This window comes from Emys orbicularis, chromosome 4 (genome assembly GCF_028017835.1).
Source record: "Emys orbicularis isolate rEmyOrb1 chromosome 4, rEmyOrb1.hap1, whole genome shotgun sequence".
Taxonomy (NCBI): domain Eukaryota; kingdom Metazoa; phylum Chordata; order Testudines; family Emydidae; genus Emys; species Emys orbicularis.
The window spans coordinates 135,892,378-135,905,410 of NC_088686.1; the positions used below are offsets into that span (position 1 = coordinate 135,892,378).

Sequence of the window (13,033 nt, forward strand, 5' to 3'; positions counted from 1 at the left end):
GTTGCATCCCGGCTGTATCCTCTCTCTGTCATGGCTTTTGAGATCTTCTCGTAGATCTTTGCGTTCCGTCTTTTCGAGCGCAGCTCTGAAAGCACGGACTCATCGCCCCACACAGCGATGAGATCCAAGACTTCCCGATCAGTCCATGCTGGGGCCCTCTTTCTATTCTGAGATTGCATGGCCATCTCTGCTGGAGAGCTCTGCATCGTTGCCAGTGCTGCTGAGCTCGCCACGATGTCCAAACAGGAAATGAGATTCAAACTGCCCAGACAGGAAAAGGAATTCAAATTTTCCCGGGGCTTTTCCTGTGTGGCTGGTCAGAGCATCCGAGCTCGGACTGCTGTCCAGAGCGTCAACAGAGTGGTGCACTGTGGGATAGCTCCTGGAGCTATTACCGTCGATTTCCATCCACACCTAGCCTAATTCGACATGGCCATGTCGAATTTAGCGCTACTCCCCTCGTTGGGGAGGAGTACAGAAGTCGAATTTAAGAGACCTCTATGTCGAACTAAATAGCTTCGTGGTGTGGACGGGTGCAGAGTTAATTCGATGTAACGGTGCTAAATTCGACATAAACTCCTAGTGTAGACCAGGCCACAGTGTGTAGAATTTGTTTTAAATCAAACTGCAAAAGGCTCCTGGTCACAGCACTATACATCTTCAAAACTGCTCTACAAACATTAATTAATACAACAGGCTATAACATAGGGCAGTATTATTAGCCTCATTTTACAGGTGAGGAAACTGAGGGACAGACTGATTAAGTAACTTTCCCACGATCACAGAGGGAGTCAATGTAAGAGATGGGATTAGAACCCAGGAGTCCCTGGGCTACCATATGCCCATACTCATTCCCCTAGCTCAAACTGCCTTTCTATGTTTACACCTTCAAATCCTTGTAGGATCACTAGGCAGCATCTAGATTTAAACTGAGTACCACACCTTCTGTTCTTCTGTGAGCCCTTCATCTAACTCCTGTTCAGGCTCTCCAATGCTGAGTTCCACAGTCTCTGGCCTTTGATTCTGTTCTAAAGCAGCCAGCACAGCATCATGCAGCGTTAGAAAGAACCGTGCTTTGGTGACGCAGTCATCAAAGAAATCATTCTTCTCAAAGATTGCTATTACAGAGACTGTAAAACAAAAAAACCCACCACCAGTGCAGACAGGGTCACAAGAAGGAGCACAGTTAAAGCATTTCACCGAGGTTTAAAGCTTATCTTTTTCTTACAAAAAGTGGCTAAATACAGCATTACTAATACAATACTCACGGTGGCAGCTGGCTATCAGGACCGAAATGCCAATATTCTGAAACATGTGGAACATCTGTAGAAAGAATCCTGTATTAATATCAGTGCCACTCTCATGCTCTATGCAGGAATGGCCCTGGCACCAGAAGGCAGGACATACAAGGGGGAAAAAGCTTTTGCTTATAACTCTGCTTCTCTGAAGATACCATTCTTCTAGAAGACTTAGTCCGGGGTCTTAGGTCAGCGCAAGACCAGCAGAACTCTCACAGTTCAAAGAATTCTGACTCCAGAGATCCAGGTCCCATATTGGACATCATGTACCACAGTCTGCAGGATATAAATTCAGCCTTCCCAGTATTCCAATCAGTTGCTTTGGTTGTACAGCTCCCATATTAAGCCAATTGGAAATGATTCAACGCCCACACATGCGCGTGCACACACAAAATATGCCCCAGAGTAAACAATGGAAATAAGGATCTACATTTTCAAACAGAAGTAGTAATTTTGAGTGCCTCTGTTTTTGGGTGCCCATCTTGAGACACTTTAAATTTTAAAAGGGACCTGATTTTACAGGGCAGGTGCTCAGCATCACCCTTTAAGGTGCCTGAAGTTGGGCACCTCAAAATTGAGGCCCTTAAAATCATTAGTTGCTTTTGAAAATCCAGGTCAAGTGTAAGTAGAGAAACTCATTAAAAAATCATCTTTAATATTTGAGGAGAATCCCATTGACATGGTATCTTCAGAGAAGCACAGCTACAGGTAACTTATTTTCTCTAAAGATACTACCTGCCAGGATTTTCACTTGAAGCTAAAGAGATGTCCCAAAGAAAAAGTAGGTAAGGCTGCAATGAACAACAACAACAAACCAATGCCAACAGAAAGAACAGACATTTTTATATCTACTCTTTCTGTCTAGGACTAAGATAACTCTTAAATGTCCAGACAAACCAAAAATGCTCACGTGTGCTAGAGACAAAGACTTCATGTAAGAACATGCTAACTTACAATAAGGGATATCTCAACATTTTAAATAAAACATCTCATGGAATGAGAGAGTTGAGCCTCTCCTACTTTGGAAACAAGAATCAGCACTTTGAGTGTCCCAAACAGGATTTCCTCCTGGAAGCTGTAATGAAGTACAAAGCACTGAAGTTCCAAAACAACAGGCACCCAGCACTACCTAAATATGCCAAAGCTTCCAGTTTGCTGTGGGAAGGGAAAAAAACAAACAGCAGAAATGGGGAAAATTAAATGAGAGATTAAAAAAGTGATTTGAGTTGAAATAATCTCAGATATTATTAGTGACTCAGGTAAAGGCATTTTTGCATGTGTTTTTTTAGATCTACAGTGTACCTTTAAACACTAGCCAGGGAATATATGTGGATCTTCGAAATTACACATTTGTGAAAATACAAAGATCGGTCTTGCTCCCATTAAAGTCAACAGGAACAGGTACAGGTGCTTATATAATAGGTAACTTTAGGGTAATGGGAAGCATCTGATTGTGGGCAAACTTCAGTTTCTGCTTTTACATGCATTGAAGTGACTTGCCTGCCTCAGTAAGTCTGAAGCTTGCAAATCCACAAACTGCACCATGCTGAAGTCTAAAATAATAGTGTGGATTGGATATGTTGAAAACTCCGTGGACTGTAACTGTACTGGTTCCTGGCACAATAGAGTTGTGGAAGTATCTACTCCAAGGTCTGAAGAATGCCGTGTCTTCTTCCCTTCATCCTTCTTCTTTCCAGTCTCAGGTCTTGCTGCCCTGAGCCTGATGGCTGTGGACTGAGCATGCTGTGTTTGCGACATTCCTGTTGTGAGAGTCCCAGAACTGTGCTTGCTTTCAAACTTTGACCAACGTATCAAATTGAGGGAAGACGATGAAGACTCATTATCCCTATGAAGTCGCTTCACCAGTTTCTCAGTATAGGGTATCTAGAATGGTAAAGTGGAGAGTAAAGACAGTTAGGAGAATTGTGTCTAGAAGGTAGAATTTCTCTTGTTGCAGTTATGACAGCATGGTAAATCATTTGATATCTTTCCTCTCTCATGGTAGAAATACCTTTGAACTTACGCTAAATATAGCACTAAGCCACAACAGTACATAAATTAGTAGGAGATCGATGCAAGTTTTGGATGTGGTCAGCAGAGTACCTTCAACTACCTGCAAGTGCTCTGTTAGCCTAGTCCTGCACGTCTTGAAGTTGTTTATTACCATTGGAATGTGGGCGACTAATTTTATATTCCATTTTTTAAAACAGAAACAGTTTTATGAGGTTTTATGCACCATATTCTTCCCCTATGAAAAGCAGTTCCTAAGATAAAGTGATGAGCAAACAGAGAAGAGGTTATCATTTTTTTCCTTAATAGTTTGAATATATGCTTTTGTTATTTAATTTTTAAACCCAACCCTTTCTTGTGATGGTTCCTTGGTCTCTCCACCCCCTGCCCCTTCTAAGCCTAGCTGCCTTTTCAGCAGTAGTTTGTCACCCAGCCAATAATTTTAACTCAATTCCTTTTTTAAAAAGTTAAGTTTGAAATACTGAATAGCTCCAAGTTTGGCATTTACACTAGAAAAAGAGTTAAAAGCAGCTGAAAGGTTCACACACTGCAGCTTGGCACTTTGGAAGAAGATGGCAGTTCAAAGCGATCACAGACTTCCTTCAGAAGCTCAGTCCTGTCCATCCTTCCAAAACTGCTTCCCCACAAGGGGCTTTTGTTATCTTTTACAAAGTGCCTTGGATAATTTAGAGAATTAAGAATATTGTCCTGAAGCCTCTTCCATCCATTTGCTTATGATACTGTCAAATTCCGATTATGGGACATGCGACTGGCCGTACAGAAGGCACTCAACAGAGTTCGTAATAAGGAGAGGAGAAATCCTCTGATCACGGAGACTGTGACTGGTAGGATTTGACGTCTTTAGAGATCATGCATTTGTGGATATCTCACATTAGGAGTGGCTAGAATTCTTCAGGCAGCCAAAGACAGTCTTTGACTTGTGTGGGAAAAGGAAAGCAAACCCCTGTTGAGACATCTGACAAAGTTAGTTTTTTCAGCCCCAGAAAGGAAGGTAAACATGTTGGGTTTTCCCACTGTTGGTCAATTCAACCAACAAGCAAAATTTCAATTCATCTACCATGGAAGATATAAATAAATATAAGGTTTGAGAGCAAATATAAGGGTTGTACTTACTTATTTTTGGTTTGCAAATATATGCAAATGTATATGCAATTAGGTATGGCCTTCAGGCAAGCTAATGACATGGCCCTCAGTGTCACAATGTCTTGGTGCCCTGGCTAGATAATTATTTAAAAAAAAAAAAAAAAAAAAAAAAAAGGTAGCTGACCCTGGGTAATGGCTCAGGTGGATCACAAACACAGGCACACTTCAAATCTTTTCTCTCCAATCCAGTGCTAGACAGACTAACTGAGATTAAAGATCTCATTTCATTTTCATCCAGGGGCACTGCTTTCACATCCATCTGAAAAAGACAGACCGTGTATCAGAGAGGGTTGTGTGCTTCCAATGGAGGAGGTCAGAAGCTGATGGTGATTGGAAAAATGGTGTTTACCTTATGTAACAAGTAGCCTTTGAAATGTCTCATATTTGCAAAGGAGATGGAGGAACAACACTGGAAGATTTTCACACCTTCAATCTCCGCTGCCTGGAAGACAAAACCCGAGTCTCTGAGGTTTGTGCCTACGCTAGAAAAATGATCCACGGCTGACATTGACAATGGGTCTCCTCTGACCAGGACAAGCCATATTGTTTTCAAAACTCATTAGTGAAAATACCCTACACCTTGTCTACACCAAACTTTTTTTTAAGTTCTCCCACCTTTGCAGCTCCATGAGTTTAGCAATAAGGGGAGTACTAATGTAGACATTGCTGTTCACCACAGCATTATCCAGATCTGCATACAGTAGGGTCAATAACATTATGGTAAAAATACCAGTGCCCTGCTCTTGCTACCACTGCTGGGAGAATTTTTAAGAAACTCTAGTATAGATGTCACAATCCAATGGCGAATTGGTAACAAAAATCTGTCACACAGACACAGCCATTATTGACATCTGTTGTGAAAAATGGGTCATTTTCCTAGCGTAGGCAAAACCTGACTAAGGACAGCAGATCAGCAATAAATTCTGTATAGTTCCAGCAATGACAGGGAGCAAGCCTTTCATTACTGGTGGAGCCTGTATTGATAGAATGAGCTCCCAAAGTGACAAGTCAGACCCATCTCCCTATCTTTGGGCAATTTGTATCACTCTTCGCTGCCAATATTCAAAAATCCTTACAGATTTTCAAGGCTTGAAGTGAACGAACTGAGTCTGATGGATCACTCACAGGTGCCCAAGTGAAGAAACTGGATTACAGAGAGGGACTGAGTATTAGGTTTTTTCTCTTACTGCTTTGTAGTCAGATAAACTTCTGTATAGATCCGTGTTTGGAATCTGGCCCAGCATCACAATCTTCATTCTGAAACAAGGTGTTTATTAGATTTTCTTAGAGTAGAGAGAAAAACCAGCACCACCCAATATTTTGGTCCCTGTCCCTATCTTCTTTATTAACCAGCTGTGGCTTTAGGGGTGTGACACCCAAGCACCTGTGCCCTTCACATCAAACCTTGAACCCTCTAGAAAGCTCTGTTTCAAGCCAGGTAACACTCCAGGCAAGGGTATGTAAGAAGGCATGTAGTCCCTCCCTCCCCCAAATCCAATATATTCTTCAAAGAAGTGAGGAAGGAGGATCTAGAGCAGGGATCGGCAACGTTCGGCACGCGGCTAGCCAGGGTAAGCACCCTGGCGGGCCGGGCCAGTTTTATTTACCTGCTGACGCGGCAGGTTCGGCCGATCGCGGCCCCCACTGGCCGCGGTTCGCCGTCCCGGGCCAATGGGGGTGGCGAGAAGCCGCGGCCAGCACATCGCTCGCCCATGCCGCTTCTCGCCGCCCCCATTGGCCCGGGACGGCGAACCGCAGCCAGTGGGGGCCGCGATCGGCCGAACCTGCCGTGTCAGCAGGTAAATAAAACTGGCCCGGCCCGCTAGGGTGCTTACCCTGGCGAGCCGCGTGCCGAACGTTGCCGACCCCTGATCTAGAGCGTGGCTAGTGTCAGTGTGTAGTGACACTGTACTCAAAGAAATCCATTTCCTGGTAACTTTTCTCATGCTTTAGAGTATTGTCAGTACACATCCCCACTTTTGGGAAATTCACAAGCAGTAACAAACTGCCAACATGGTATGAATGGGGAGGATATTTAAATGAACAGTTATCCAGAACTACTCTCCCAAAGTGCTCATTAGATGTCAAGGCTAGGTCACGAAAATGATGCTGCACAGAAATATTTTCATAATTGTGACATTCTGAAGGAATGCCTTAGAAGTCACCTTGGATCAATTCAACTGAGGGCTGTAATACTTTGGTCTAATTCTGGTTGTTAGCCTGGTATGGGGGTGGCTGGATGGTATTTAGTGGCTTTGGATATACAGAAGGTCAAACTTGAGGATCTGGTGGTCCCTTTTGGCCTTAAACTCTATGACTCAATAAATGTGTTCTGATACTTTTAAGGACTGGGATACCTGCTAGCTCATAGCATGTCTCTGTACAGAATTTAATGTCCTTTGATAATCACTGGGAAGAAATAATCTGTCCCATAAGTCTATCAATGTAAACCTTAAATAACTGGGGGGGGAGGGGAGAGGGCACACGGGGAGATTTTACAGAAGAGTTTTGTTCTGTTACAGGAGTAGAGAAGGGTCGAACTTGAGTAAGCTGATCTCCCCTGGCAGTGAATGCATTTAGTGAGAAGAAAGATACATTGCTGGACCGAGTCAGGTGAATATCAATGACCACTTTAGGGATAATCTTGGAATGAGGACACAGTGTACCACCTTATTCTTATGGAAGACTGTGTATGAAGGGTAGGTGATTAAAGCAAGCAGTTCGCTGAATCTCCTGGTTGATGTTACTGTCACAATAAATGGTCTTCAGTCAGGTGACAGAGGCACCCTTTCCAGAGGCTCAAGTGGATAGTCCATCAGCTAGGCTAGGAGGTTAAATTCCCAAAAATGTACCAGTTCATGCACAGATGGGAAATCATTAGACCTGAGAAAAACATTAACCGAAGGGTTTACCCCACAAGCACAAAACCACTTCTGTACTGGACTGTGACATACTGCTATTCCCAAAATAACAACTTTAGGTAAACTTAGTTCCCTGCTCTGAGGGTAACAAGACCTGGTACCTGTGTGACCTAACAGTGATGATGAAGAAGGTGAATCCCATTGCGATGACCAAGCCGATATCGAGACCAAGACACAGAACGGCTGCAAAAGTCACAATCCAAATAACCTTTGAATAAGAGGCAGGGAGAACAATATTAGCTGCTGAAAAGCTCAAACAAGTAGAACACACAAACAGTGCCCCCATGTAACCTGCCATCAAAGACAGCAGCATTCACTCAGTCAAACCAATAATTCAGCTGCATCCTGTACTGATGAATGTACTTGGGATGGCTTCTCTTAGGCAGAGCTACTGTAAACCTCAGAAAGGCCCTAATGACTTTTCAGTTGAACTTTTCTGGGCAGCACCATCAAGCACTATCTTCACACAGCTCACAGTCAACTTGTGGAACTCCTTGCCTGAGAAGGTTGTGAAGGCTAGGACTATAACAGGGTCCCTAGCCTCTGTTTGTCAGAGGGTGGAGATGGACGGCAGGAGAGAGATCACTTGATCATTACCTGTTAGGTTCACTCCCTCTGGGGCACCTGCCATTGGCAGGGCCGGCTCCAGCATTTCTGCCACCCCAAGCAAAAAAAAAAAAAAGCCGCCATCGCGACCAGCAGCGGCAATTGGAAAAAAAAAAAAGCCGCGATCGGCGGCGGCAGTTCAGCAGCAGGTCCTTCGCTCCTAGAGGGAGTGAGGGACCTGCCGCCCCCGAATTGCCGCAGATGTCGCCCCTCTCCCTTGGCCGCCCCAAGCACCTGCTTGTTAAGCTGGTGCCTGGAGCCGGCCCTGGCCATTGGCCACTGTCAGAAGACAGGATACTGGGCTAGATGGACCTTTGGTCTGACCCAGTACGGTCATTCTTATGTTCTTAAGCTAGATTATTATTATATTAGTAGTAGTAGTATTACAACAGCATCTATGAGCCCCAGTCATGGCCCAGGAACACATGCTAGGCGCTACACAAACACAGCAGAATGAACTATGTGATGGCTGCAAACATCATGTTGGTTCTGCAACATTTTTGAGAGGGGAGATTTGGTGGGTTTACTTAGGAGGGGATCAGCTAAATGGAAAGAAAAGGGAGAGGAAAGAAGGAGAAGGGGACAGGGCAGGGGAAAAGGTGTGAAGGGAAGCTGAGGTGAAGATACTGTGAGAAGAGAGTGGAGGGCTGGAGCAAATAGCCAATCAGCATAGGGCAGAGAAAGTCAGAAAACATTCTATAGTTGTGATTGGACTGTCCAAAGGCCAGAAGGTCCCTGCTTTGGCTGCTGCTGGTCCTACCACATGGCATCTCTGGCTGGCTTTTCTCTGCAGCTCATTTGGTTGCTGTATGAAATTAGAGGTTAGAAATGATAGCAGGTGAAGTGTCTCAACTTCACTCCTGGAACATTTCTACCCTGGAAGTGGTGACAGACAGGGATCAAAGCACTGGGCTTCAGAACCTCAACCATAGAATCAAGCTACCAATGCTGATAGATTTACTCCCCCTACTCCACCAAATATACAAGCACCATACATTTGAGGATGCAGAATCCAAAGCCCATAATACACCAGTGGCAGTGTTATGTGCAACTACAAGGGGATCCAAGTTTGCATACATAATTGTGCCCTACACCAAGAGGACTAGAAGGATGAGAAGGCCTGGCTGAGACAGGGTGCTGAGAATTCCCAACACAGGTCTGGAGCGCCATCCCCAATGGCAGAAAAACTGTACTGAGTCCCTGGGTACCAAGACCCAGTCTCTCCCAGAAGGCGCTCATGTGCTAAATCCTGGAGTGGAGTAACAGGGGAAAGAACCCTGCTCTGGTCAACTGAAGAAAACACAACCACTCTCATTGGAAATGGAGGCACAAGTGACCCAGATGCTCCATCCTTTCCAGGGAGTATTGACAGAGGTTGACACCAAAGTCTCCACAATCTGACGAGGATGAAAAGTTGATGCTGAGTTGGAATCTCAAGCCTTCTTAACAGGGTTTCAGTGATGTGAAGGTATCAAATGGCAATTGGGATCATGCTCCTCTGAGCTCAGAATCCTGCATGAGGGGAGAGGGGATGTGTGTCCACACATGGTGGGAAGACAGCATGGCTCCAATGGACACTGCTTCCTATAGGTTCAGTAGTTCAGTCACCAAGAGCACACTTCCACCTACTGTGTGGATCTACTTGGCTAACACTTTTTAAAAGCAGATCCTGCATTTAAAGTGAGAGGTTGGCTATAGGTTACAGGCTGCTTTTACACCAGTATGTGTTTGAATAAATTACAGTTCAGCTAATATATTTTTGAAATGTTTTAATAAGCTGTTTTAGTTCAGCTGGAAATGATCTAGGTTCATAGAATTTTAGAAAATCTTGTTTCCAGCTATAAGCCTTGCCAAGGAGTAGGTTACTCAAGTTTTATAGTGTTTATATATAAACAGGCTACTACAGTTATGGGCCTCTCTTGTCCCAGCTACCAAAACCACAGCATTGGCCAAGAGTAGTGAAAACAGGATGTATGATCTGGAAGCAAACCTCCTCAGCTAAGTTTCCTTTCCTTAACACGCAGAATACTAAAGGAGGTATCACACCTAGTTTATCTATTTATCAGATAGGTATGTATACCATGCTCATCACTGTGGGATCTGAGCATTCAACATTTGTCTACTTCAAACATATGTGGAGATAATTTTGTTGATTTTTTCATTACATATATTTTATTTTGGGAGAAACTTTGTTCAATATATTTGTTCTTTTTTTAAAAAAAAGGATACAAAGTAATCTATAGGTGAAAGAGGACGTGGGCTGGCTTGGGTGCAGGTGAGAACTGTTTCCTTACAAACATCCAGCTCTACTAGCCTGAAGTCACCCACATGGTACCTGAACAGTTTGCCTCCCCTAACATTTTGAGGCCATAAGCAATTTGGCCTATATTGAAATAATTGCAAATTAATTTGTAAAACTATTTCACTGCATCAAACAGCCCCTTTCAGTAATTCAACCTCCTCTGTGCATCAGAGGACAATCTTTCCAAGAGCACCTGAATTGTTTGCTCTGCATCCTTCCCTGAAAGCACCTCCCCACTTCCCTGCCCCAAATCCCTGTGTGAGTCTTTCCCACTTACAAAATGATACTTATCCTGTCTCCACAGGGTGGGGATGTCCATAAATTTTTCAAGAAATGGGAACATGTTGACCATTACAATCGCAGCTAGTACAGCCTATGGGAGTCAGAGAAAAATAGCATTTATTCTCCTGTTAATTCGTTATGGGACTCTAAACATGCTATGAAATGGATACATAGACCACGGCTAGATGAACTGCTAAGTTAAGGTGTTAAAATATCTACATTTCAGTAATTACCGTGTATACATATATGTAGGGAGCCAGGGTGGCTGCCCTCCGAACCTGAGGGTAAAGGGCCGCTCTCTCAGCCTGAGTGGGCGGGGCCAGGCCAAGCTCGCTCCACCCCCCGGAAGGGGAGGGGTGGAACAGGAAGTATAAAGGGCGGGGCCCTTAGCTCAGTCAGGGCAGCACCAGGGAGGGAGGCAGACGCAGACGCAGACCGCTCCCTTCAGACCCTGCTGCCACGCCAGGGGAGGCCCTGGACCAGTGGAAACCTCACCTGGAGGACGGACTGGGGCTGCCAGGACTGCCCGCTGCCGAGTACCCAGAGGGACTGGAGGAGCTGGAGCTGCCAACAGCGGACTACCCCGACGCACTGGCGGGACCAGAGGGATTCGGACGAGCAATCGGGTAGGAAGTAGCCCAGGGACAGAGCTGCACAGTGGTGAGTCTATATAGCGGAAGGACCCCCGCTGACCCAGTGGCGGGACTCTCGTCCTGCCACTGTCAGGGCCCTGGGCTGGAACTCAGTGGTGTAGGGTGGGCCTGCGTTCCCCTACCCGGCCGACCCACGCCGGGACCTGTGCCGGCGCTCCCCTGCCTGAGGGGCGCGCTACTGACCTGTGCCGGCGCTCCCCTGCCTGAGGGGCGCGCTACTGACCTGTGCCGGCGCCCACCCCCGCCTGAGGGGCGCGCTACTGACCTGTGCCGGCGCTCCCCTGCCTGAGGGGCGCGCTACAGACACTGGCTGGCGTCCTTCCCGCCGCTAATTCCCCAGTGGCAGAGGCGTGACCCAGGCCGGCCAGTGACGTAGTAGCTCCCCACCGCCCCCTAGCGGGTAGGTGGACCGACACCGATCACAATATAACTAACAATTTTCTTCTGATCTGTAAACCCATATTAAATTTGTGTATAATCTCTTGTCTAATTTCACAGGAATGTCTGCAAATATTATTGCATTGTCTGTTGAAATATGTGTTAACTTCCACTGCAGTACTCTTCAATAAACCACAGCAAATATGCTTTTGCCTCCTGAAACACTAAGGGAGGGCCACATTGCCACCACAAAAATACTGCTTCTATAAGGAGTGCTTTCCACTAGCACGGACAACACATAGCCGTCTGACACCATTTGTCAAAAACACCCCTTTCTCCTAATGCAGACAAGAGAATTGGGGGTGGGTAACATCCAATTTGTCAGCTAGTTCTGGGAAAGGGCTTGGTCTTCCCATCTTAGGCCATGTCTATACTTACAAGCTTACAGCAACACAGCTGTATCAATACAGCTGTGCTGTTGTCAGTGCGCTCATGTAGCTGCGTCATGCAGACAGGAGAGAGCTCTCCTGTTGACACAATAAAACCAGCTCAACGAGTGGCGATAGCTATGTTGGTGGGAGAGCGTCTCCTGCCAACATAGCGCTGTGTATACGAGCGCTTATGCTGGCAACATTTATGTTGCTGAGGAGTGTGTTTTTTTCACACCTCTGAGCGACAAAAGTTTTGCTGACATAAATGCTAGTGCAGACATGGCCTTACAGAGAGGCCAGGGGACATTGGGAAATATGGCTCGGCCTCAGCAGTTCCCTAAGTAAAACTTTCAAAAGAATGGGAGAGCCAGAGGAAATATTAAAAGATAAATGGAAAAATGGGTGTCTGAAGAACAATATTTTATTATAGTCTCATATGGCAATGAAAGATCTGGGGGAGGCCGTTTAGGAGACCATTTGGTTTTGGAATAAATCTCAAAGTCCAAGCTGGTACCAGACATACTAAAACCAAATTCCAGTTGGAGGGTTTTGTGTCCTTTAGTGAAGTCTCTAAGACACCAATCCTACAAACACGTACACATTTATGTCTAAGAGTACTTCATGGAAGTGTATAACTCCGTTGAGTTCAATGGGACTACTCGGTGTAAGAGTTTGCAAGATAGGGGACTAAGATAATAAGTGAAACCTTTATTTTTAAATGATGGATTCTGGCTATGAAGTTTCATTTATGCTTCAGCCAGTGAGATCAAGCTCTTTCTAAACAACCAGAAATGGGCCTGAGATGCAAAATTTTCTATCTGGATTTTCAGCCCTATAAAGTTTAGGGGAGTTTGAATCTGTGACTTTGGTTTGGTCCCATCCCTTGAAACCGTTAACTGTAGTGTAATCCCTAATGCATTCTGGAAGACTTCTGTATGATGCTTAGTTATGGGAGCAGCCTACTTACATTCTATTTCAAATTCACTTA

The 13,033-nt window shown here is 45.0% G+C and overlaps 1 protein-coding gene across 1 annotated transcript in view; it reads right to left on the bottom strand.

Annotated features, from left to right (window-relative positions):
* Positions 1-13,033, bottom strand: part of SLC26A8 (solute carrier family 26 member 8) — a 38,805-nt gene that overhangs the window by 11,456 nt on the left and 14,316 nt on the right. Inside the window, exons 12-19 of the mRNA XM_065404143.1 lie at positions 10,579-10,674; positions 7,495-7,601; positions 5,660-5,729; positions 4,822-4,914; positions 4,597-4,731; positions 2,799-3,182; positions 1,269-1,323; positions 943-1,130 (exon numbers count right to left, since the gene is read on the bottom strand). Of these exons, the coding sequence (XP_065260215.1) occupies positions 943-1,130; positions 1,269-1,323; positions 2,799-3,182; positions 4,597-4,731; positions 4,822-4,914; positions 5,660-5,729; positions 7,495-7,601; positions 10,579-10,674 (1,128 nt within the window). The remainder of the gene's footprint in view (positions 1-942; positions 1,131-1,268; positions 1,324-2,798; positions 3,183-4,596; positions 4,732-4,821; positions 4,915-5,659; positions 5,730-7,494; positions 7,602-10,578; positions 10,675-13,033) is intronic.